The 26,796-nt window shown below is 37.1% G+C and overlaps 1 protein-coding gene and 1 long non-coding RNA gene across 3 annotated transcripts; one reads left to right on the top strand and one right to left on the bottom strand.

The window, feature by feature from the left end:
• Nucleotides 1-16,758: 16,758 nt before the first annotated feature.
• On the bottom strand, nt 16,759-23,925 carry LOC145220279 (GTP-binding protein 10-like). Of its 2 annotated transcripts, none has more exons than XM_080087540.1 (5): nt 23,715-23,925; nt 23,111-23,313; nt 22,001-22,094; nt 20,983-21,141; nt 16,759-19,698 (listed from the first exon to the last, which is right to left on the bottom strand). In XM_080087540.1, exons 1-3 carry the CDS (start codon nt 23,754-23,756, stop codon nt 22,073-22,075), a joined length of 267 nt encoding a protein of 88 aa, XP_079943666.1. In that variant the 5' UTR covers nt 23,757-23,925; the 3' UTR covers nt 16,759-19,698; nt 20,983-21,141; nt 22,001-22,072. The 2 variants fall into 2 exon arrangements, with proteins under 2 accessions (XP_079943666.1, XP_079943665.1); XM_080087539.1 differs by having other exon boundaries at nt 20,997-21,141.
• Nucleotides 23,926-23,941: 16 nt separating this feature from the next.
• On the top strand, nt 23,942-25,510 carry LOC145220283 (uncharacterized). Its single transcript, XR_013858074.1, has 2 exons — nt 23,942-24,464; nt 24,687-25,510. It is a non-coding gene; the product is annotated as an uncharacterized LOC145220283 (long non-coding RNA).
• Nucleotides 25,511-26,796: the final 1,286 nt, after the last annotated feature.

The following is a 26,796-nucleotide window of genomic DNA, read 5'->3' as shown; positions in this document are numbered from 1 at the left end:
CATGTAAATTGTGGCCCCTTGCGATAAGCAGTTACACGCGCCTGGTTTATTGCTATCCCTATTCATAGTGAGGTTAGTGGTTCAAATTCCAGGCATCTTCTTAGTGATCAATGTAACAGCCTTGATTTTCTACAGTTGATCATAATTAACCCCAAAAGTTGCGCAGCTGATTTCAATCCGGTGATTGTTTAAGTGCTATTATGTAGCTTTGCTTGCTATCTTTCACTGATGCTTGTGTCCTATTGTACTCATCACGATTTATACAGACTCTTAACTGTTACTAAACCTAAATATTTGTGTGCGTATTGTTGTAAAACTTGTTCTACAAAGTTGTTATTTGTTCGACAAAAGGCAAAATTAGTTTCTATGCTGTTTTAAATGTAACAATCATTCTTTCTACATTTAAAAATCATGCTAAACATCTGAAGTGCCCTTTTGCTATGTTTGTAACTTTCTTAACATAGCTCTTGCCAAAATAATAAAGCATACAAAAATACTCAACATTATAAGTCAAATTTTTACATAATAAATCGACATATCTACATAACCTTATGTACATGACGAAAAGCAGTATAACAAGATTTAACAATGCCAGTATAACAAGATTTAACAATGCGAAAACTGCAACAAATATTTGTGGGATATTTACTATTGTTTAAGTTTATGGTTGTTTCATTCTCTGATCTCAACCACTCTGTCGCCTTCTTCATCTGCACCAGCATTGTATCCAACAGCTAAATCAGATGAGCGATTTTTAGATGCCCGTAGAATGGACAATTTCTCCATCAGCCATTTCTTTGCCCTGACAAGTTGATCTTCTATTGCTTTAGAGTAAAGCAAGGGATTAAGAGCGCTGTTGATTGGCAGCAACAGACAAGCGCTCAACACATAAGCATCTGGTGGCATCTTGATTCCTCCAATACTCCAATATCCCATGACACAAATTGGAATCCAGCAACAGAAGTCGGTCAAAATCAACCTCGAGATTCTCTTTTGCATCTTGGAGCTGACATCATTGCTTCTAGACCCTTTCATGCAGTTGCTTTGTTTGTAGATGAGAACATATGCAACCACCATGTAGATGAACATAAGGAAGTTGATTGTGATGAGAAAAGTTGAATATTCCCAAGCAAATTCACTGGTTGTGGCAAACAAACGTGGCATACAGACACTTGTTTCTCCATAATATCCAAACTCCCCTTTGATTGGGTTGCGAGGAAATGTTTCCTTGATAGTTTGTTTCACACCGTTCCAACTTTCTGGTTCTACACCAGTAATTCTTTGTGCAAGAAGTGACATGTTTTCCCTGGAAACAAAATCACTTCCGAAAATGTTGTTTGGAAACCAAACACCAGATGTATAATATTCCGAAGTGACTTTCAGTAATGGAACAGTTGCCAAAACAACAGCTAAAATCCAGCAAAAAAATTCAGCAAGTAAAATTCTAAAAACACCTAGACTTCGAATTGTAAATGGTTCAAAGGCTGATACCAGACGAAAGATGGTCATTGCTGTCATAGTCATGGCCGATGCTTTAGAAGAAACCACAGCAAGTGCTCCAAGTCCTGAACACAAACTACTTGACCTCTACTCCTTATCAAATAAACAATATGAGCCAGAAAATTGTGTGGCTTGCACTATAACTACAAGCAGGTAAATTCCCATGAGGAAATCTGAGCAACAAAGGTTAAGAAGAAAAATACTAGTATTAATAAAAACGTTTTTGTTTCTGTCTACATTCCATCAGCTAAAAGCAGTTGCAACAAACACAAAGAAATTTCCTCCCAAAGACAATACAGCTGTTATCCAGAAAATTGCTCGGTATATTGGATTGGCAATCATTTCATTGACATCCGCAAACGCATCTCCAGCCAAGTTCACACATTCATCACTTCCATCTGAACAATCCAGAATTCCATTCTGCACCAGTTTCCATTCAACTGACAAAGGTTGTTTATTTGTGCAATAAAATCTTTTTTTTTCACAACGGCATTTGCTTTCATCAGATTCATTGTCACAGTCGATTATTCCGTCACAAACAGTTTTTTTGTCAATGGAAATCCTATCTTTGCTTTTGCAATAAAAACGGGTTTTGTTGCAAAAGTGTACAAATTCATCTGAGCCGTCGTCACAATCTACATTTCCGTCACAAACCTGTTTGTTTTTTATGCTGAACTTTCCTTTCGAAAAACAATAAAACATATTTGGACAATTCACTTCACCTAAAAACCACAGGTTGTCGAACACTTTTCCATCACATATTGAGTTCAACAAAACTCTGGCTTCAGTTCCCATACCTAGCTGATACTGAAACACACTCCTTAACCATTTGTTGTCAGTTCTCGCACACTTAAATATTTCGTCAAGTCCAAGGTCTTTAAAGTTTTCTGATAAACACTGAGTTTGTTCCAAATTATTTGCAGACGAACAGTATTTCGTGTTTATTTGATCAACACATTGTACGTTTGAATTGCACAACTTTCCACTTTGAACTGAACATAATGATTTATTTTGGCAATGCATCTGATTTGATGGACAATCACCCCTTATATCATTACACAAACTTTGATTAAAACACAAACACTCATCTGACATATCAAAGCAATCCACTATACCATCACAAACTTGCTTGGATGATATAATCAACTTTTTATCCAAGCACTGAAAACATTTGAACTCTCTGTTGACAAAACAAACATCAGATTTATCAGAACATTGAGCCACTGAATCGTAAACATTGGTTTGTGGCAAAACACAAACACCTTGTGTCGATAATCCAGAGCATTTAAACCCAAAACCAGATTTTATTTCATCACTGTTGTCATTGCAACTACTAACTGAGTCACAAAAATCACTTCCAGCTATGAATTTTTTGTTATTACAAATAAAATAATTCTGACAAAATTTTTCTGTTTTTTTGCAGATTGAGGAGACACAAATCACATTCTTGCTTTTACAACTGTTGATGTCATCAGCACACGATGGTTGGATTACTGTGTTGCACTCTGCTGGAACTGTGGAATGTACAAGATACCTGGCAAGTGGTTCACTCTTACAAGTTGTGGCAAACATTGTGCAAGATTGACATGTGAAGTTGGAAACTGAACAAAGTTCGTCACTTCCATCATAGCAATCCTTAAATGTGTCACCAATCCAATCAAAAGGTATGCATCTGCCATTAGATGGGCAATGTTTGTTACCAGGTTCACACGAACATCTGGCATAAACTCCAGAGCAGTTACATGTGTAATGTGTCTCATCACTACCGTCAAAACAGTCACGATTTCCATCACATAATAAAGATCGCTCAATACAACTTCCCTCCATGGCTATGCACTGTTTTGTGCCAACACATGCACATTGAAACTTATCAGCTGGACATGTGCAATTAACTTCATCACTCCAATCTCCACAGTTATTATATCCATCACATTGCTGGTCTTTGGTTATGCAACCCCATGCAGTTGTGCAATTGTTTGTTTTGTAACAATCACATTCAAACTCTTTATGAGCTGGACAAGTGCAATTAACTTCATCACTCCAATCTCCACAGTTATTATATCCATCACATTGCCGGTCTTTGGTTATGCAACCATATCCATATGTGCAATTGTTTGTTTTGTAACAATCACATTCAAACTCTTTATGAGCTGGACAAGTGCAATTAACTTCATCACTCCAATCTCCACAGCTATTATATCCATCACATTGCTGGTCTTTGGTTATGCAACCATATTTATTTGTGCAGTTATTTGTTTTGTAACAATCACATTCAAATTCTCTATGAGCTGGACAAGTGCAATTGTTTATTTTGTAACAATCACATTTAAACGTATCAGCTGGACAAGTGCAATTAACTTCATCACTGCCATCTATGCAATTTATCCTTCCATTACATCGTAACCACTCCCTCACACACCCAGCACCACCTTTACAAGTTGTGTTGAAGCAGTCACACTGAAACCTGCCTTCAGGACAAACCTCACCGAACTCGTCGCTCCAATCACCACAGTCGTTGCTCCACCTGTCATTTACCCTCGACATCTTAACACATCCTGGTTTGTCCCCACACCGACCAAACTTGTGACAAGCACATTCGAACATTGAAGAAGGGCAAGTGCAGTTGGGACCGCGGTACGGCCACTGGCACACCGAGAGATTTTCAGGTTCTGTGAAAAAAATGCAAAAATAAGTTTTACAGAAAAATAAAAAGAAGCACAAGTTGGAAAAAACACATCAGTTCAATTTGCTACAAAACATGTGCTATTAACTTTTGGATTGATTTTGATCGAGGTAAGCTTACTTGTATAAGGTCGAGGAGCGAGACTGATATCCTCACCCGGACATTCACCTTCCGCGCATCCGACGAAAAACAATGGAAATAATAACCACAGCATGTTTATGATTTCTATAGAACAACTGTTAAAATAAGAGTTTAGTTTGTTTCTGTACAAAAAAAAAACTCGTACTCATTTAATAGTTAATTCTTTTGTACCAAGTTAAGTTTTGTTACTTGTAGTTGTGTGAAAACAAACAGAACACTTTTCAAACTAAATCCGATCCCTGTTACCGTGAACTTAAAACCACTTCAACACTACATCTAACCAATGAATTGATTTACAACTCTCAGAAAAAATACCCGGTTCTTATTTATTTTGTTTTGCGCTTTAATCTTGGTAGGGGAAAAGCATGAGCTAAAATCAGAGTTAGAATCAAAAGATTTTTGCGAAAACGAAGAAGCAGATAAATCCTTTTATGTCGGAACAAATTAAACAGGAAACCACCTGCATTTGATCTCCCAAAATAAAATTGAATTAATGCCGGACAAAATTACAAAATTAGCCCAGGGGTGCACAACTTGCGGCCGCAATGACGAGTTTGTGCGGCCGTGAACATGTGTATTAAAATATATTCACTGGCGGCCGTGACGTAAATAAAACTCATTTGCCAAATATTTTGATTATCAAACTGCTCTAAACAGAGTTGTGGTACTGAAAAGAGTATTACCAGCTTAGTAGCCATATACATCAGACTGTTTGTATGCTTATTGTGTGCAAACAATGCGAAAAAACAGTTACCACAAGCGTATAGATTATGACGTCATAAACAGTTAAGAACTGATCTTCACACTGTGCAGTTAAATCTGTGCATCAAGTTAGGAGCATTTTGGGCGCCATTAGATGGTATATATATATATATTATTTTTTGCATCAGTGATTTTGAAACAAAAACAAGCAGGTAATTGGTTGCCGTTGGTTGAATAAGAATCTGCGATGTGGCCGTCGTAGCGAACAGGTTGTGCAACCCCGTCTTAAACTGCTCAATTTCCAACCAAGTTCTCTGCCATTTAGACCAACTCCTTGCAAACTAATTTAATACTAATCTCGAAACTAACCCTAACCTAAAATCCTTAAATCATTGTGTCTTTGAAACTCCATTATTGCAAGGTAAAGCTCACACAATCTGGCGCACCAAAATTATTGAAGAAAAACAGAAATTGGACTTCTCGAATAAATTCGTCCACAATCAAACATTTCTTGCAAAGTGTATTCCGCGAAAATATTTGTTTTAAATCTAGACATACATACTGCAATAAAAAATTCGGCGACAACTGTGTCAAAAATCTAATAATTAACACAGCCACGTAGAGCAAACCAGTACATGTAATACTCTGTACCATTATGTTTCAATTGATTTAGTATTGCGTGGCCTTCGTACGGTGGCCCAGAAATGCAAAACACAAAACTCGTGACACACGCAAAACTTACCAAAGTTAGAACACGAAAATCGTGGCATAACCCTAAGTCAGAAAACATTACACATGACACGCACCGAAGTAAGAACTCAAAAAACCCTGGCACGCACCCCAAAGTCAAAACATGTTACCCATGGCACGCACCCCAAAGTCAAAACACAAAAACAGTGGCACGCATCAAAGTCAGGACATGAAAACCGTGGCATAACCCTAAGTTAGAAAACATTACCCATGACACGCATCGAAGTAAGAACTCAAAAAACCCTGGCACGCACCCCAAATTTAGAACACAAAAACCATGGCATACCAGAAACCATGGCATTACAGACTATTCTTATTCTTCTGAAAAGCTGTAGTCACTAATTAAAATATATAATCCAATGGTATTTACAATACAAAAAAATCAATACTGAGCAGAATTAAATTCAAGTTATTATTGGTTCGGTCCAGAGTTGTAAACGGGCCTGAAATTAAAGCCCGAAGCCGGCCCGAAAGTACAAGCCCGAAACCCGGCACGAACCCGAATCGTTTTTGAGAAGCCCGTTTTGGCCCGAAAGTTTGATTGGCAGGCCAATACTTGAAGCCTTAGAAAAGACCAAGACAACAAACACAATATACAATAGGTCCCGAACAAGGCGTTTTAAAGCTTTTTGACATTAGGTCAGATCCAGCAACTGGTTATTTAGCTAGTTAAATTTATTTGAAAAAAAATACTGACACAAAGTGTAAAGTCAGGCCTGAATAACGCCGGATTTTTTGGAAAAAACCTAAGCCCGAAACCGGTCCGACTTACAACTCTGTTGTAAGAAGCGACATACAAATTTTTTTTCCCCTACCGTTGGTTTTTCCCTACTGGTTCGGCCATCCAACACAAGTATGTTTTCTTATCTGTCCCCTTACTGAAATTAATTGCCCACCCCTGGACTGAAACGTCTGATTATGGCTGATTTTGTCCACTTAATGTTGCGATGAATTAAAGATATCAAGCGAAAAAACACAAGACGAAACCTGTTTAAAAATCTGATATAAATAAATCTAGACGCAATTCTGTTAGACTAGAAATCTCCCGAGCTACTTTACACTGCGAACTTAACTAAACCCACTTGCAATCTGAATAAACCGCAATTTCGCAGAATAATTATAGGCACTGAAACGGAAACGACAGGTGATATGTACCACAGCCTTCTATCTTTCGATCTTACACACCGGTGTCATCCGGCTTGTTTTCTGAAATCAGATGACGAACGCCAATTTGCGTTATACACTGTACGTATATTTTAATTGCAAAACAACAAATTGGTTCTTTATATTTTGTAAATTAGCGCTTTGAATTTAAACTAGCATGTAGTATTGTAAGTTTCGGAGACATAAAAAGCTTGTGCATAAACTTCCAACTTGCAAAGTCGTGCATGTAACAATCGCTGTGATTAACTGCACGAAACCCGCTTTAAGCTTGCAAAGTCGTGTATGTAACAAGCGCTATGGTTGACTGCACGAAACTCGTTAGGAAATCCGCTTTAAGCTTGCAAAGTCGTGCATATAACAAACGCTACAGTTGATTGTACGAAGCTCGTTAGGAAACCCGCTTTAAGCTTGCAAAGTCGTGCATGTAGAAACAGAGTTTTAAACGGGCCTGAAATTTAAGCCCAAAACCCGAACCGAACCCAAATGTTTTTTTGAAAGCCCGTTTAGGCCAGAAAGTTTGATTGACATGACTATACATTGAAGCCTTAGGAAAGACATAGACAACAAACACATTAGACAAATAGTCTGAAACAAGGTGTTTTAGGGCTATTTGACATTAGGTCAGGTTCAGCAACTGGCTACTTAAATTTATTCGAAAAAATACTGACACAGAGTGTAAAGTCCGGCCCGAATCAAGCCCGTTTTTTTAAGAAACCTAAGCCTGAGCTCGGCCCACACCCGAACCCGGCCCGCACTTTATGTAGAAAGCGCTATGGTTGACTTAACGATGCTCGTCAGAAAACCCGCTTAAAGTTTGCAAAGCTGTGCATGTAACGAGCGCTATGGTTGACTTAACGATGCTCGTCAGAAAACCCGTTTTATCTGTGCAAAGTCGTGCACGTAACAAGCGCTATGGCTTGTTTAGATCAAACAAAAAGCATACGTTTAGATGTTTTCAGGCACCGTTTTTGTTTAAGTTAGGGGGAAATACCAAAGCAACCCGTCGGTTAATTTGTTGTCAAAGACGATTATTGCAAAATGGCCAAGCGTTAGAACACTGGTCTTACGTAAGCATGAAAAATACACAGTATACCACTCTCTGGGTAATTTGCTACAAGCGTAAGGCTTGTCCTTTCGCACTCATTAGAAAACTTTCTTAGGTAAGCATGGGAAAATACACAAGCGACCAAATAGGTATTTAGTTATGATCACATGACCTTTATAAGCATCATCCTTTCGCGGGCATAAGAGCACCTTTAAGCGAGCATTGGAAAATGCGGCATGAACAGCCATTCAGTGGTTGCTCCAAATTATCAATGCATTGTGCGTGGTGCGTTATTACCAAAGACATAATTTCATCAGAAATGTGTAAATGTGAATGCAGAATACAACTACCTGACTGAATGGAAACAAATTCAAAACGCAAACATTATAGACAGCAGATCTGCGTCGACAGGCATTGTGACATCACCATCGTTCATAGCAACTCTTCACTATATTCTATCATGCGTGACAAGGCTTCCCATATGAGCTCAATGACGGGTTATTTCCTGCGCTTGCAAAACGACACCAATAACACATTAGATGCAAGCAAGGCAAAAAACAGCCACATTATAGGAATTGCCGCGCATAAGTCATTTATTGCAGACACGCCACAAAAGCATTGTAAGCTGAACATTTAATAAAACTTCACATTTTGTCCTAAATCATACATAGCGCCTTTGTTAAATAATGTCACGTGATCAAACGTGACGATCTGATTGGTCGAGGTGTGCTATATATTAATCGCCTGTAGCGGCTAAAACTAAAAAGTTCATCTTTAAACACTTCAGCGTGAATGTGAATAGGACTTTTTGATTCCATTAAAATAAAGGCGTTGCAGATTCTGTATATAACTACTGTACAATCGTGTAAATTGGAATTTTAATGTACATATTTTCTGAACCAAACTCTAGCAATGAGATACAGCGAGTGTGTTAACCAAGTCACGTGATCAAATACGACAACCTGATTGGCTGAGCTGAGGTATATGAAAGTCGTTTGGCGCAGCTTAAAGAATCGTTAAATGCCAAACCATAACTTGATTTAACGAATCCCTGGGAAGTCGGAGATTGGTTGTAACGACAAAAATGACACACGGTTGGCTGAAAAGAATCAGAAACCACTCTCACTGTTTCGGGTTTTCACTCCGCCTCAGTCTAAAGGCGTCAACACATTAATGTTTCCAACAAAGAAACGGTCGTAATACATCTTAACCCTGTATTGAACCGAGGATGTTTCACGTCAATGTGGCAATCAAAGTAGTGAAACATCATACAAAATGTTAAAAGATACAGACACGACTAAGTATTAACATGGCAGATCTTCGTTAACAGGCATTGTGACATCACTATCGTTAATAGCAACGCGTCACTATATTCTATCATGCGTGATAAGGCTTCCCATATGAGCTTAATGATGGGTTATTTCCTGCGTTTGCAAAACGACACTAGTAACACATTGAATGCAAGCAAGACAAAACTGCCACCCTAGGAATTACGCCGCTCAAAATCATCTATGGTACACAGGCCACAAAAGCATTGCAAGCTGAACAATTAATGAAACTTCACATTTCATATTCAGTCATACACTGTACGTTTGTCATATAATGTCACGTGATCGAACGTGGCGATCTAATTGGTCGAGCTGTGGAAAGTAACAAATCGCCCACTCGGCGCGCCCGCAAAATTGTTATGACTTTATCAAGGCGCGTTTGGTTTTTCGCACAGTCCACTGAGTTAATACAGCATTGTAAATTAGTAATGTACGCAAGTTGTGAAATTTCGGTCGAATTTGCCGTTTTGACGAAGTTTCGGCTTCGGCCCGAACCTTTTTAAATGCGAAACCAAACTCGTTAAATAAATGAAGTTAGCTTTACAACCGACCAATTAAACATCAAAACATCGAAAACGAACCAATCTTGTCTCAATAAAACAATAGCCACGTTAAATGCAAAATGTTCTACATTTGACCAGTTATATGATAAATATTTCTTTAAAAACAGGATCAGGACAGTCAAAGACTCAATGGTTTAAATGGTATAGCGTTAGTGATAAATTGCCCATATAGGGGGAAATACGTCCAGTGGTGGGATTCAAATTTTTTGTCAACACAAAAGTCATATTTTTCAGCCGGTTCTGTTACAAAAGTCATATTTTTCAGCCGGTTCTGTTACAAAAGTCATATTTTTCAGCCGGTTCCGTTACAAAAAGTCAATTGACAGTAAACAGTAATGCTAACCGGTTCGCTGATCTCATAAAATTTAGTGAGACGGTTCTATAGAACCGGTTCGAACCGGCTGAATCCCACCACTGAATACTTCATGATAAACGAATTAGGACTGAAAGTTAGATTTATGGTGAAATTACGAAACAAAGTTGGCCGAGTATGAAGTCAAGCCCGAATCAAGTCTGTTTCATTCAAACTTGAGCATGAAAAGCAAATTGACAGCTTTGCAGGACTTGGAACTCGCTGGGTGAATTACAAGAGTATGGAGGCTTATTTTTACATTGGCAACCATAAACAACAAATACCATGCGTAGTTTGTAGCTTCGAGTTATAATTTCATGATTACATTTTGCAGGTACAAGTTTAATTGTGTTTGGGATATTAAACGATGTTGTGTTATTCTAGCTGAGTGGTCGCATTTTATCAGTATACTTACGATTATTCGTCAACCTAACATTTTTAAATCTATAAGGCGCTACAGAAAAAAACATCGTATTGCCGTGTCTCTACTGCCTTCCGCTGGTCGTCTCAATTCACCACTTAGTATGTATAAAAAACGTTTTTCAATCACTTTGACCAGTCAATCATAGCGCAATTCAGCTTTATCGTTTGAGTTGAGTTTATATTGCACGGTGTTTGTATGCCTATTGTGTGCAAATAATGCGAAAACACAGTTACCACAAGCGTATAGAATAGATTATGACGTCATAAACAGTTAAGAACTGATCTTCACACTGTGCAGCTCAAACTCTGCATTCAAGTTAGGGGCATTTTGTGCGCCATTAGATAGTATATTATTTTTTGCATCAGTGATTTTGAAACAAAAACAAGCAGGTAATTGGTTGCCGTTGGTTAAATAAGAATCTGCGATGTGGCCGTCGTAGCGAACAGGTTGTGCAACCCCGTCTTAAACTGTTCAATTTCCAACCAAGTTCTCTGCCATTTAGACCAACTCATTGCAAACAAATTTAATTCTAGTCTCGAAACTAACCCTAACCTAAAATCCTTAAATCACTTCATCTTTGAAACTCGATTATTGCAAGTTAAAGCTTACACAATCTCGCACCAAAATTATTGAAATAGAAATTGGACTTCTTAAATAAATACGTCCACAATCAAACATCTCTTGCAAAGTGTATTCCGCGAAAATAATTGTTTTAAATCTAGACATCCATACTACGATAAAAATTTTGTCGATAACTATGTCGAAATTAAATTTGTCATTAATACAAATCTAATAATTAGCACAGCCACTTAGCGTAAACCAGTACATGTAATACCATTAACCAGTACATGTAATACTCTATACCATTATGTGTCAATTGATTTTGTGTTTCGTTGCCTTTGTACGGCAGCCCAGAAGTACAAAGCACTAAACTCGTGACACCCCTAAGTCAGAACACAAAAGCCATCGCACGCACCCCAAAGTCAAAACACAAAAACAGTGGCACGCATGAAAGTCAGAACATGAAAACCGTGGCATAACCCTCAGTCGAAACACGAAAACCGTGGCAGGCACCAAAGTCAGAACATGAAAGCCATGGCACGCACCGAAGTCAGAACACAAAAACGTGTTGAGCGTAAAACATTGTAATGACGAAAATGCCACACGGTTGGCTAAATAGAATCAGAAACTACTCTCACTTTTTCGGGTTTTCACTCCGCCTCAGTCTAAAGGCGTCAACACATTAATGTTTCCAACAAACAAACGGTCGTAACACATCTTAACCCTGTATTGAACATCTACGTCAACAGGTATTGTGACATTACTATCGTTCATAGTCACGCGTCACTGTTTTCCATCATGCGTGACAAGGCTTCCCATATGAGCTCAATGACGTGTTATTTCCCGCGCTTGCAAAACGACACCAGTAACTCATTGGATGCAAGCAAGACAAAACTGCCACCCTAAGAATTACGGCACTCAAAGATGTACACAGGCCACAAACACATTGCAAGCTGAACATTTAATAAAACTTCACATTTTGTCTTCAATCATACATAGCGCGTTTGTCAAATGAATTCACGTGATCAAACGTGGCGGTCTTGTTGGTCGAGGTGTGCTATGCATTAATCGCCTGGCGCGGCTAAAACAAAATTTCATCTTTAAACATTTCAGAGTGAATCAGAATTGGACTTTTAAATCCCATTGAAATTTAGGTTTGGCTGATTCTGAATATAACTACTGTACAATCGTGTAAATTGGAATTTTAACGCATATATTTTATAAACTTTAGCAACGGGATAAAGCGAGTGTGTTAACCACGTCACGTGATCAAACATAGCAACCTGATTGGTCGAGCTGTGTCACCTGACACGGTTTGTAGATTGGATACAACTTATTAAACCACCATGACGCTTATTTGATGAGAGGCATGGGGTTGTTTTGTCGCAACGAGACGCTCCGGCCCAGCGAGAAAGTTAGTAACACTTTTATTTTACTTTGCATCTCCACTTTGTCCAATTTATAGGCTTCAACATATAAAAGGTTTCAAGTTTCATTACGTTCCCTTCCGTAGGTGTGAAAACTCCGCGGTTAGGTAAGGATCAGTTAATACACAACAAGCAACATGTTTAGTTTGTTTCTGTACAAAAAAACTCGTACTCATGTAATAGTTGATTCTTTTGTACCAAGTTAAGTGTTGTTACTTGTAGTTGTGTGAAAACAAACAGAACACTTTTCAAACTAAACCCGATCCCTGTTACCGTGAACTTAAAACCACTTCAACACTACATCTAACCAATGAACTAATTTACAACTCCCAGAAAAAATACCCGGTTCGTCTCTATTTTGTTTTGCGCTTTAATCTTGGTGGGGGAAAAGCATGAGCTAAAATCAGATTAAACAGGAAACCACCTGCATTAGATCTCCGAAATTAAATGATAAAATTGAATTATGCCGGACAAAATTAGACCAGGGGTACACAACTTGCCCCTGCAGAGACGAATTTGTGCGGCCGTGAACATGTGTATTAAAATATATTCACTGGCGGTCGTGACGTAAATAAAACTGATTTGTCAAATATTTTGATTATCAAACTGCTCTAAACACATTCCGTGTAACTGAAAAGAGTATTACCAGCTTAGTAGCCATATACATCAGACTTTTTGTATGTCTATTGTGTGCAAACAATGCGAAAAAACAGGTACCACAAGCGTCACAAAATAGATTATGACGTCATAAACAGTAAAGACTGATCTTCACACTGTGCTGTAGTGATGTCGCGGACAGAAATTTTGGGAATTTTGTTCGCTCTGCAAAATTTCAAGCTGTTTGCAAACTGCACCAAAACTGCAAATTTTGAAGAATAAAATGGTTGACACTGCACTGCACCACATATAATATTGTACCATAAACCCCTACATCAGTTCGTAAATCTGCAAAGCAAACATTTAACATTAAACACATTTTAATGTTTACCTTGAAAAGCTACAAGATTGCATGAAATAGTCAAACAGCAACAGTTTTACAAACTCATAAATTTCAAGCAAACTCGAACAATACAACACAAACCAACAACAAAATACAACACTCACTCTTCTAAAAACTAACAATAATTGAATTTTAGATTCTGGACATAACTGATCGTGTCTTTTATGACAGAAAACGTAACATATTTGTGTACGTATTGTCGATGTTTTTTCAAAGCAAAACTTATCAAATAAGTTGCGCGGTGTGCGGCATCGACGCGGCATAAAAAGTTTTTGGACCCGCTGCAGTACGTTCAAAATTACTCCAAACATTTACGCGGCCGCCTTAGCGGCGCAGTTGACACCACTACTGTGCAGCTCCAACTCTTAAAATCAGTGATGTTGAAACAAAACAAGAAGGTAATTGGCGGCCGTAGGTGAAATATCTGCGATGTGGCCGACGTAGCGAAAAGGTTGTGCAACCCTGTCTTAGACTGTTCAATTTCCAACCAAATTCCCCACCATTTAGACAATCTCCTTGCAAACAAATTTAATTCTAATCTCGAAACTAACCCTAACCTAAAATCCTTAAATCACTTCATCTTTGAAACTCGATTATTGCAAGTTAAAGCTCACACAATCTGGCGCAACAAAATTAAAAACAGAAATTGAACTTCTCGAATAAATTCGTCCACAATCAAACATTTCTTGCAAAGTGTATTCCGCGAAAATATTTGTTTGAAATCTAGACATACATACTGCAATAAAAAATTCGGCGACATCTGTGTCGAAAAATCTAGTAATTAACACAGCCACGTAGATCAAACCAGTACATGTAATACTCTGTACCATTATATTTCAATTGATTTAGTATTGCGTGGCCTTCGTACGGTGGCCTAGAAATGCAAAACTCGTGAAACACGCAAAACTTACCAAAGTTAGAACACGAAAATCGTGGCATAACCCTAAGTCAGAAAACATTACACATGACACGCACCGAAGTAAGAACTCAAAAAACCCTGGCACGCATCCCAAAGTCAAAACATGTTACCCATGGCACGCACCCCAAAGTCAAAACACAAAAACAGTGGCACGCATCAAAGTCAGGACATGAAAACCGTGGCATAACCCTAAGTCAGAAAACATTACCCATGACACGCACCGAAGTAAGAACTCAAAAAACCCTGGCACGCACCCAAAATTAAAACACAAAAACCATGGCATACCAGAAACCATGGCATTACAGAATATTCTTATTCTTCTGAAAAGCTGTAGTCACTAATTAAAATATATAATCCAATGGTATTTACAATACAAAAAAATCAATACTGAGCAGAATTAAATTCAAGTTATTATTGGTTCGGTCCAGAGTTGTAAATAGGCCTGAAATTAAAGCCCGAAGCCGGCCCGAAAGTACAAGCCCGAAACCCGGCACGAACCCGAATCGTTTTTGAGAAGCCCGTTTTGGCCCGAAAGTTTGATTGGCAGGCCAATACTTGAAGCCTTAGAAAAGACCAAGACAACAAACACAATATACAATAGGTCCCGAACAAGGCGTTTTAAAGCTTTTTGACATTAGGTCAGATCCAGCAACTGGTTATTTAGCTAGTTAAATTTATTTGAAAAAAAATACTGACACAAAGTGTAAAGTCAGGCCTGAATAACGCCGGATTTTTTGGAAAAAACCTAAGCCCGAAACCGGTCCGACTTACAACTCTGTTGTAAGCAGCGACATACAAATTTTTTTTCCCCTACCGTTGGTTTTTCCCTACTGGTTCGGCCATCCAACACAAGTCTGTTTTCTTATCTGTCCCCTTACTGAAATTAATTGCCCACCCCTGGACTGAAACGTCTGATTATGGCTGATTTTGTCCACTTAATGTTGCGATGAATTAAATATATCAAGCGAAAAAACACAAGACGAAACCTGTTTAAAAATCTGATATAAATAAATCTAGACGCAATTCTGTTAGACTAAAAATCTCCCGAGCTACTTTACACTGCGAACTTAACTAAACCCACTTGCAATCTGAATAAACCGCAATTTCGCAGAATATTTATAGGCACTGAAACGGAAACGACAGGTGATATGTACCACAGCCTTCTATCTTTCGATCTTACACACCGGTGTCATCCGGCTTGTTTTCTGAAATCAGATGACGAACACCAATTTGCGTTATACACTGTACGTATATTTTAATTGCAAAACAACAAATTGGTTCTTTATATTTTGTAAATTAGCGCTTTGAATTTAAACTAGCATGTAGTATTGTAAGTTTCGGAGATATAAAAAGCTTGTGCATAAACTTACAACTTGCAAAGTCGTGCATGTAACAATCGCTGTGATTAACTGCACGAAACCCGCTTTAAGCTTGCAAAGTCGTGTATGTAACAAGCGCTATGGTTGACTGCACGAAACTCGTTAGGAAACCCGCTTTAAGCTTGCAAAGTCGTGCATGTAGAAACAGAGTTTTAAACGTGCCTGAAATGGATGCCAGAAACGCGGCCCGAACCCAAATCTTATTTGAAAGCCCGTTTAGGCCAGAAAGTTTGATTGACATGCCTATACATTGAAGCCTTAGGAAAGACATAGACAACAAACACATTAGACAAATAGTCTGAAACAAGGCGTTTTAGGGCTGTTTGACATTAGGTCAGGTCCAGCAACTGGCCACTTAAATTTATTCGAAAAAATACTGACACAGAGTGTAAAGTCCAGCCCGAATCAAGCCCGTTTTTTTGACGAAACCCACACCCGAACCCGGCCCGACTTAGAACTTTGTGTAGAAAGCTATGGTTGACTTAACGATGCTCGTCAGAAAACCCGCTTAAAGTTTGCAAAGTCGTGCACGTAACAAGCGCTATGGCTTGTTTTGATCAAACAAAAAGCATGCATACGTTCAGATGTTTTTAGGCACCGTTTTTATTTAAGTTAGGGGCAAATACCAAAGCAATCCGCCGGTTAGTTTTTTGTTAAAGACGACGGTTGCAAAATGGCCAAGCGTTAGAACACTGGTCTTACGTAAGCGTGGAAAATACACAATATACCACTCTCTGGGTAATTTGCTACAAGCGCAAGGCTCGTCCTTTCGCACTCATTAGAAAACTTTCTTAGGTAAGCATGGAAAAATACACAAGCGACCAATTAGGTATTTTGTTATGATCACGTGACCTTTATAAGCATCATCCTTTCGCGGGCATAAGAACACCTTTAAGCAAGCATTGGAAAATGCGGCATGAAGAGCGATTCAGTGGTTGCTCCAAATTATCAATGCATTGTGCGTGGTGCGTTATTACAAAAGATATAACTTAGTTTCATCAGAAATGTGTAAATTGGAACAACGAAATGCGGAATAAAACTACATGACTGAATGGAATCAAATTCAAAACGCAAACATTATAGATAGCAGATCTACGTCAACAGGCGTTGTGGCATCACTATCGTTTCTAGCAACGAGTCATTACATTCCATCATGCGTGACAAGGCTTCCCATATGAGCTCAATGACGGGTTATTTCCTGCGCTTGCACTTTTTTAAAATGCGAAACTTTAGATAAATAAAATCGTTAAATAAATCAAATCAGTTTCACAACCAACCAAATTAATTGATCAAAACATCATAAATTAACCAATCTTGTCTCTATACAACAGTAGCCACGTTGTGAGTTCTTACTTTATTAGTTCTACCAAAAAAATACAAATTATTTTGCAGACAACGTGGCTTGTGTTTTGGAAAGACTACGATTAAGTAATGTAAACTGTTTAGGAACCAGTACACAGCGATAACACTGTTTTTTTCGCAGGTTTGAGCTGCTTGATACGCAGAAAAACGCTCGGTAGGCGATCGTCAGTTATGAAAAGAGAACAGTTGGTTAATTTCGGTAGAACTAATAAAGTGATTTGCGTTTTTTAGTGTCTCTATCGCCCCCCGCCGGTTGTATTAATTCCTTCACGACTTTGTATAATCAACATGCGTTTTCCCAAACCCACTTTGTGCAGTCAACCATAGCGCTTTTTCCGGTATTACACCAATTTAGGTTACCCTACGCAATTCAAAAGGATTGTTGCACAAAGTAACTGCATGAAAGCTGGTAGATTTGCTGCAAACCCCTCACAACCACGTTTAGCAACTGAACAAACTTAAATCGGCCAGTGTGGGATTCGAACCGACAACTTTGAGAACATTTCAAAGCACTTAGAGACAGTTGAAAGCACAACAAATATTTTGCAGGATTTTTCTCATGTTTCACGCAATCGAACTGGCATTTGAGGCGATCCTCGGCCAACAGTCGGCACATTCTTTTGCCACAGGACCAGTGATAGCAGAACCTGAGGATGCAAAAGTATGTTTTTATTATCAAGTGGCAAGAGTCAAGTCAAATGTATTTGCATTGTCACTTTATCACATTGTCATTGTTGAACCTTTTCAAAACACAGAAAAAAAACTGGTTTATTTAACAAAGTTACAATAAGAAGCCCTGCTGTGAAGGTATTAAGTTTATTCCTTTTGCTAACGAGAGCAAATAAAACCACAATCACCAAAGTCATGAGTCTTGTAAATTGCGAACACAAAAAACTTATCATTGTAGTAACTATTGTGTCAAACAAATTGATGTCGCATAACCATATCTACCATGTGTGAAATTGAAATAAATGGATTTTATGTCAAAGTGCACAAACATATGATAGGAATACAGCATGCTTTGGACAGTTAGGTTCTGCTCAGATTCAAGTCTTGGCATCAGGGTATTCAGTCCCGAAAGATGGTAAAATGAATCATCATAGCTAGAACACTTTTGATTGTGGCAAACTTGTTATCTTTGTGCATTTTTCGGTGCAATTGGTTTCACCCAAGGTGGAGTTATGGCACCAAAATTTTGCTCAAGCTGATTAACAAAAACACAAATTTAAGACTTTACGTTTCATTTCGCCCTTGATATTAACTATCACCCCAGCATTGTCCTCGAAATATACAAACTGCCCATTTTTTCAATGTATCGGCTTCGATTGTCGTATGGTAACTGCAGGGTGAACTGTTAGACAAAAAAGTAGTTTTATTAAAAGCCGGATATCCTAAAGCCATTGTGTATTTGCAACTTACTTTCAAATAAATTTTTCAACCTGATCCAGAAAATATTTTGACTTAAGTATAAGAATTCATGATATGTATTGAAAATGTGAAACAATAAAAACAGTATGCAACTAATATGGATACTTAATTATTATAATGTAGTGGTAAACTTATAAAAAAACATTGACAGACTCATTTGAATAACATTTTGGAAATTAGATTAAACAGCAAACAGTATAATGTCTTGACACATGTATGTAATGTAATTATAGCATTAACATGAAATACTTGAAAACTACCGACCTATTGCTGTAACTTTGCAGGCAAAATCACTTTTAGTTTGGGTGGGTTTAAAACTTTGACATAAAATGCAGATGAAATTTGACATGAATGGTTATATAGGTCACAAAACAGATAAATTATGTCAAACAGCAGCTATATAGTAAGTTTGTGAATGATGCAGACAAAATTATGGTGTTTTGCAGCATTACCACGACAACCATATGATTTAAACGTCAGTCTCAAAAAATAGCGTTGTAATTTGAAACAAAGAGAAAAGATTAAACAACTGGTTTTTGAAACATATTTAATCTGTTCAAACTTGAGTTATTCCTTAAAAAATTCTGAGGCGTTATCTTATGTTATGCTGACCATGAAGCAATATTTTGAACTGAACAAGCATTTCCACACCAAAATTGACTGAACCAACAACACAGAAATATTTCGAACCTTAGTGCATAGAGATTTTTTCTATATTAACAGTGAGGTCATAAAATCATTTTTTCTCCATTGTCTTGTTTTGTTTCATCAAACAAAGCATCATTATTGTTGCCTTTGTTCTCAATTCTTAAATGTTTGTTGCCTTCAAACACTGTTTTGTCCAAAACTTCTCTAATACGAAGGTTTAATTCTTCAGTCTCAGTGCCTTCTTGTGCAGATATTGGAATGATGTGTTTAAATTCTGGTTTATCTTCTGGTAAAAGAGCTTTTGGAATAGTGCCAAGATGAGCTGCAAATTTAAAAATCAAGTAATTTATAAGCTATTGCTGCCAGGCATGATATCAAGTTAATAGAGCTCTTCTGGCATATGTAATTTTATTCCGACGTCCTATAAAGGTCGCCTTCATCAGGGTAAGTGATACTGAATGCGACTAGTACAGTGCACGATAAACAAAGGGGAAAAAATGGAACGCAAGCACTTTTCCAGAAGAGCTCTACAAACTTGATTTACATAATTTAGTGCAGAGGGTTTTGCCTGAGTAAAAATTAAATCAGGGGTGTCAAACTCAAACAACTTTAAGGGCCAAAAACAAACTTTTAAGTAAGTCGCGGGCCACTACAGTGTATGACAAAAAAATACATGATTAAAAAGTGAAATGTTAATATTGCCATTAACTACATGCAAAAATAATTTTGTAACAAACAGATATAGAGTGTAGCAGTGTGAAAGAACCAACTGTGCTTTATTGCTTTGTGTGCAAACAATGGCATACTTCTAAAAGTTACTTCGCTGGCCACACAAAAACTCTTGGAGGGCCGCATGTTTGACATCCCTGATGTATATAACTTGGTTGGCATCAACAAACTGTTACAAAGTCAACAACAAGACACTATGAAAGAATAAGTAAGCTGCAGACAGTGCACAATGTTTCAACTGAAAAGGTCTCATCAGTGCATATGATGGTGAATGCTTGGTGACCGGCCGATTTGGTATGGTGCTTTCAATGGGCCTGGCGTACTGTGATTGTTTGGGCTAACAAGAAGTTTTCTAATATTAAAAAATACTCCAAAAATAACAATATGTGTCCTTCAGGAAATACCATTACTACATTCATATAGTACTTGACATGTAGTATTTGTGTGATTATAAACAACCAACATTGAAAAGTAGAACTGATTGAGAATACATGTTGAACCAAGAAACCCATTTTGAAAACCATTACTCCATTTACATATGTGCAAAAAAAAATATTTTGGCTAACAATCTTTTGTCATTTTATTGGCATCACTACTAGATTTAAAAGAGAAAAAAGTATATGTTGGGCTGGTGGAATAAACATATATTGTTGGACGTTTAGTAATTTCAACCCAAAAAAAATCAGTTATTTTAACAGAAAAACTTGTAGTCATGTCAGGATTAAATTGCTGACAGGGTAAACATAGAAAATTTTAAAGCAGCTAAAAAAAAAACAATAAGAAGTTTTCTAATATGAAAAATACTCCAAAAAAAACTTATGTGCCCCCTTCAAGAAATACCATTAATACATTCATAAAATAAAAAGCAAATACCTACATTTTTTCACTTACCCAACAAATCCCACATCTGCAATTACTTTCATATCGAGCCAGAGATTTCTCCATTTTCCCTTTTTCTGTTGGTAGTGGTTTCGAGATGACGCTCCTTTTCCACCGGTAGCAACAAGCAGTTTATCTTCAGGTTGTAATTTGTCACCTGAAAATATAAGTAAAGCTATAAAATGTAACAATTAACAATCTACTTTTCAAGCGCGCTGTGCAACGAAATGGTATAGTTCAGGGTCGCCAACCTTTATCACTAAGAGCCATTCGCACCATTTTAACATGGTAAAAAACACTGGGAGCCACAAAAGACGTTTCAAAATGATCTGCCATTGCAAAAACGTTTTTTTTTTGTCTCACGCCTTTCGACTTTTTGTTGTTAGTTAGTTTCTTGCATATAAGGCACACTTGGTAAAACCTCGTCAGCAGTGAAAGCAAATGAATCCCCCATGCAGCATTAAATGCTCTGTTTTCTTCAGACACTGATTTTTATTTAGTTTAACACTTATTGTTAGACAAATAGCAACAAACAGGTATTGTTGCTAAACTGTTTGTCACCATTCATTTTGTTATGCTTCGTTTTGTTATTTTCACACATAACATGCCTACAAAACTCGTCTACTTGATTTTTACAAACCTTAATATAATATCAATGGTTTTAATACGAAAGATCCAGCAAAAAGTTTGATAAACGCACAGCCAACAACACATACATTTCAATATACAAGTGCACAGTTTCATAAACCTGTATCTGCTGCTGCAGATTGTACACTCCTGATCTAAACCATTGGCTTCTTGCCATTTTTACACAACACTTCACTATTTTACATTTTAATGAAAGTTTTTGCTTGCAAAAACATTATCTGATGTATGATTAAACTGTATAACACACAGCGCACACTTAAATTTACAAAAACACCAAGAGGAGGGCCCAGCGTAAGAAATTAGTTGCTTAAATCTGGGCGTATCCATTGCCGTAACATATTTAGGCATAAATCTCTTTTTTGACTCACCAGTTACTTTGTTTTCATCCGCAACAATTACAGTAATCCCATGGGGAACCTGACTGTATATGCTTGCACCTTTTAAACCGAACAGTTGTTTCGGCTGAAAAACAAATCATAATGGAAGTTGATTTTTTAGATTAGATGAAACAGAACAGTATATACGGATCTGTTTGTAAGTTTAATGGTGAAAACAATGGCCCAAATCGACGTAAAAAAGCGACATGCTTCATTGTTCAAACGTTGCAATTGCTCATGTCATCATCAGTGATATGAAAGCCACATTAGTTACACCCGTTTATATACACTTGAGTCACATGAAGAAATGATAAAAAAGTGCGAAACAAGCGTCGTATAAAAACAATAGATAAAAAGGTGCGCAGAAGCGAGGTGTAAGCCACCTGGAAGGTCACAAAGAACTGTTGTATTACAAACTTTTCAATAATGATATCCAAGGCTGATAAAAATTTAGAGTTTTATTTATGAATGGTAAAGCTCGAAGTTTAAAGTAGAATCCCAGTAAACCAAATTTATATCTGCTGTTTATATTCGGTAATAGAAATAGTATTCCATCCTACTGACTTTGAATTTGTAGCAGTCAAGTGGTTTTAAACCATCATTTTGGAACAATAGTTTGCATCCAAAGTCTAGTTTTTATTCAAAAATGTGCTATTTTACATTTACAGGCATTTTACATGGTAATAGCTTTAACATTTGCGTGCAATTTGCTACAAGTTAGTAAAACTAAACGCATATTTACAGCTCTATACCTTATTATATCAGAAATTTAACACTCGATTTGTTTTTTGGCACCAAATAACTGTTATAATTTGCCGGGTGAAACAAATTGGAGCAGCACAATTGCACTGAAATGTTCAACGAGCCGAAAATAGCTGAACAATGTTGGGACATTATGACAAAGTTGAGAGCACAATTGGTGCATAAATGGTGAAGGCGCTGCAGCTAAACCTTTACAATTGTCAGCCATATTGCTTTTTTCGTCTGCTTAAACACAGTTTATAAAACCAATGGAACAGGTTAAGATGATGCTTTTTCAATATGTTTAAGAACAGAGCACAAATAACCGTTGAAAACCACTATTTAAATGATTTCACCCACCTCGAATTTTCCCCATTGTCAGCAATAAAGCGTTGTGTTGTATACATCTTTTTTATGTCCCTTAGAGTTGTGCTGTTGTTCTTCACTGCGACAACATAAACATCACCGCCTCGTCCACCAATTCCCCATAAACTGGGAAAACTGATTCCTCCGCTACCCCCACGAACATAAACTCGCAGCTTGTCAACAAACTTGTGATTGTACTGAAAAATATTTAACAATATGATTAAATACATTTTAAATATTTTATCTTTGGGGTATTGTGTTGCAAAGCATAGCCAGTCTGCAGAACATGGCAAAATACTGTGGTAACAGTCGAATGAATATAGTGCATCTCTGTGTTTATATTTTAATACACTTAATTTAGGATGTTGATTTATTATTTCTATCTCTGTGCATCAATTACTTGATTTTAAAATGCATTTTGTCACAGTAAAACAAAAAGTTATAAACTTCCATAAAAATGTTTTTTTTTTACATGTGAAGACATACATTAACACTTTAAGCTAAACGTTGTTGTAATCAAAACAAGGTCTTCAGGAAGCATTTAATTGTACTTATCTAGAAAACAAACTTTCCCAAAAATATTAAAACCAATCTTTACCTTTCTGATAAAAGTACGAACTGTTAGATGAACATGAACCATTTTTTTCAAGAAACGCAAAATCTCAACGCTTTAAAATCCGTTTTTCATGACGATCTGCAACAATACCTTGTTTTAACACGGAAACCCTAATTGTTTTTTTTCAACTAAAATCGGAAAAATACGTTTTTATTTTCATTTTGCAAAACAAACATGTGTTTACAAATTCTCCACATGCGTAACGCATGACTAGGTTGCCCACTGAACCATAACAAGTTTTTTTTATTTTATTCTGGATTTTGCACCCGATCCGTCTGGAAGTCCCCGATTAAAATCGGCTGTGTTACGCAGAATAATGCGTTTCTTATCGGGAGGGATTAGAATCTTTAGAACCTGTGTTATAACACAGCCCGATTGCGGACGGTTTTATCGGTAATGGCAGTGAAGCATTAAATTTGTTTTTTATTGGCAAATATTATTTTTGCTGTGACAATAATCGCAGGTAAATGGGTTTTACATCAAAATGTCAGTTAATTGTAAAACAGCAAGACAAAAACAAATGCATTCTAAGCTGTGAAATAAACACTAAAATGAGCCAAGAATCAAGATTGAAGTACCTGATTGGCATCAAGGTTCCGGCAATGAAGCAATGCAAAGAGACCTTTCAGTGAGAAGAATTTCAAGTTCTTGCCTTTATATGAAGCAAAGCGAGGACCAGCACACTGTCATATGAGGGACTTGTAGATTGGATTTGAATTGAAATGATTCACAGTAAGCGGCTGCCTTGTTACTGTCTTTCTAAACTCAACTCTTTCTGTATTTCTGGCTGATGTTATTTTGAATTTTAGCGCAGTTAAAACCCCCAATATTAAATATTAAGTCTGTTTTATAACACTTAGACTGCTTATTGATGACTAAACTCAAGCCTCTTTTGTTTAACCTAGAATTGTCAAGTCAAATGAGCATACACTTTATCTTTATTTTTTATTGCAGTTCACCATCTGGAAAAATGTTTAAAGCTTGAAAAAATCAACAGAAGCATTCCATATCAAAAAATTGAAGAAAGTCTTTCATTCCGAAAGAATTTTGTTGACAAAAACAGCTCTCTCCTAAAGTGTCAGCAAAATCATTGATGTATACGACCTGTTACTTGCCTCACAGGAGAAAATTGTATGTCGAGATATGCACCACATACTTTAGTTTTACATGAATCAAATCGAAATATGTGTTTATGTGTTATTTCTTTTCCACTGTTCTACCTGCCTGCAAGTTTATTTATTAGTTATTATACCCAAATTCAGAATTTGTATTCAAACATTTGTAGGCGTTGATATTATTTTACCTCCATGGTGATTATGGTCTCATGTAAATTCTGAGAATGTTTTGCAGTCTGATGTAGAATCAGACAGTAGAAGTGATTCATCAGACATAAATTGAGAACCTCTAGTTTTGACCAGTAGTCTGCATGATAGCATTTTGTAACAATTGTGTGGTTCTACCTCATTTTTCACATGATATCCGGTTTAATTTTCGTGATAATTCAGCAAATCATTACATTTTCAGCTGTACAATATTGTTTCACCGTTTTGTTTTATTTTAGTCTGTTTACTTAAAGATCCTTGTTTAGTATGTACTATGTACTTGTAAATGCAGGTTTTAACTGACCAATCAACCAATTGCTTTGAATGTAATTATTTATTCTCTTCCCATTTATTTCTGCTTTTATATAACTATGGGACTCAACTTGAAAATGTTGAAGTGTGGAAATTGGGTTCTTAGGGTGCTTTTTCCATCAATAAAGAGTTGTCCTCACCGTGCATTTGGTGTTTCATCATTTTCATTAGTACAGGCTTTATTGTGTTTGAGACCACTAACGGCTTGAGGTATATGTAAACGGTTTTTACACGCCAACTCTAAACAACATTCAGTAAACGCTTGCAAACTATCGTTAAAATCTGATCATAACGTCGAAAATGAGAGGCGTACATCATAAGCGAATACATGACATAACCGCTTTTAAAATGATTTTTGCGCTGTCGAATTATGTAGCCTATAAAAGCTCCAGATTTTAAACGGTTTAAGGTAAACGCAAACAGTTTTTACAGGTCAACTCTAAAATACATCTAGTAAAGCTATACGAAATATCGTTTAAATCTAATCATAACCTCGAAAATGAAATACGTGCATCATAAGCGAACGCAGGGCGTGACCGCTTTAAAAATGATTTTTGCGTTGTCGAATTATGTAGACTATGAAAGCTCCAGATTTTAAACGGTTTAAGATAAACACAAACGGTTTTCTCAGGCCAACTCCAAAATACATACAGTAAAGGCATACAAAATATCGTTTAAATCTGATCATAGCCTCGTAAATGAGAGGCGTGCATCATAAGCGAATGCAGGGCGTGACCGCTTAAAATATGATTTTTGCGCTGTCAACCAATGGTATACAAGCTCCAGATGTTAAACGGTTAAAGATAAACACAAACGGTTTTCACAGGTCAACTCTAAAATACATCCAGTAAAGGCATACAAAATATCGTTTGAATCTGATCATAACCTCGTAAATGAGAGGCGTGCATCATAAGCGAATGCAGGGCATGACCGCTTATGCGATTTTACGCGGTCTACCCATATAGCATCTACAGTAGGGTTGCCATTCGTCCGGATTTTCCCTGACATGTCCGGGAATTTAGTGTTTAATTCTGCGTCAGGGAGAAATGGTAAAATGTACCTAAAAGTCCGGAATTCAAGAAAAAAAATTTGTACATATTATAAAATTAATGTACCAACGGAGAAAGTTTCTAGTAGATAGCTACAACCGCGTCTATACCATGAAACGATAAGAGGTAAACTGGCGGCGCGCAGGTTAACGTACCTGTTTGATGTGTGTGCGCGCGTAACAAAACCTGTTTGTTACTAGATGTTTAACAATATGCGTTAAATACACAAATAAACATCCGCGTTTCAAGAAAACAGCATTCGAAGCTACATGAGAACGTGGAAATTTCATTTAACTGTGTACCTAATATGCAGGGAACTAACAAACAACTAAAAGTCATTTTTACAGTGGCATTTTTCTTCAAATTTAAAAAGCTCCTTGT

The sequence above is a fragment of the Phallusia mammillata genome, chromosome 3 (assembly GCF_965637545.1).
Source record: "Phallusia mammillata chromosome 3, kaPhaMamm4.hap1.1, whole genome shotgun sequence".
In the NCBI taxonomy this organism is placed as follows: Eukaryota; Metazoa; Chordata; class Ascidiacea; order Phlebobranchia; family Ascidiidae; genus Phallusia; species Phallusia mammillata.
Note: the sequence above shows the minus strand (reverse complement) of the source record. Positions and strands in the feature narration are given on the sequence as shown.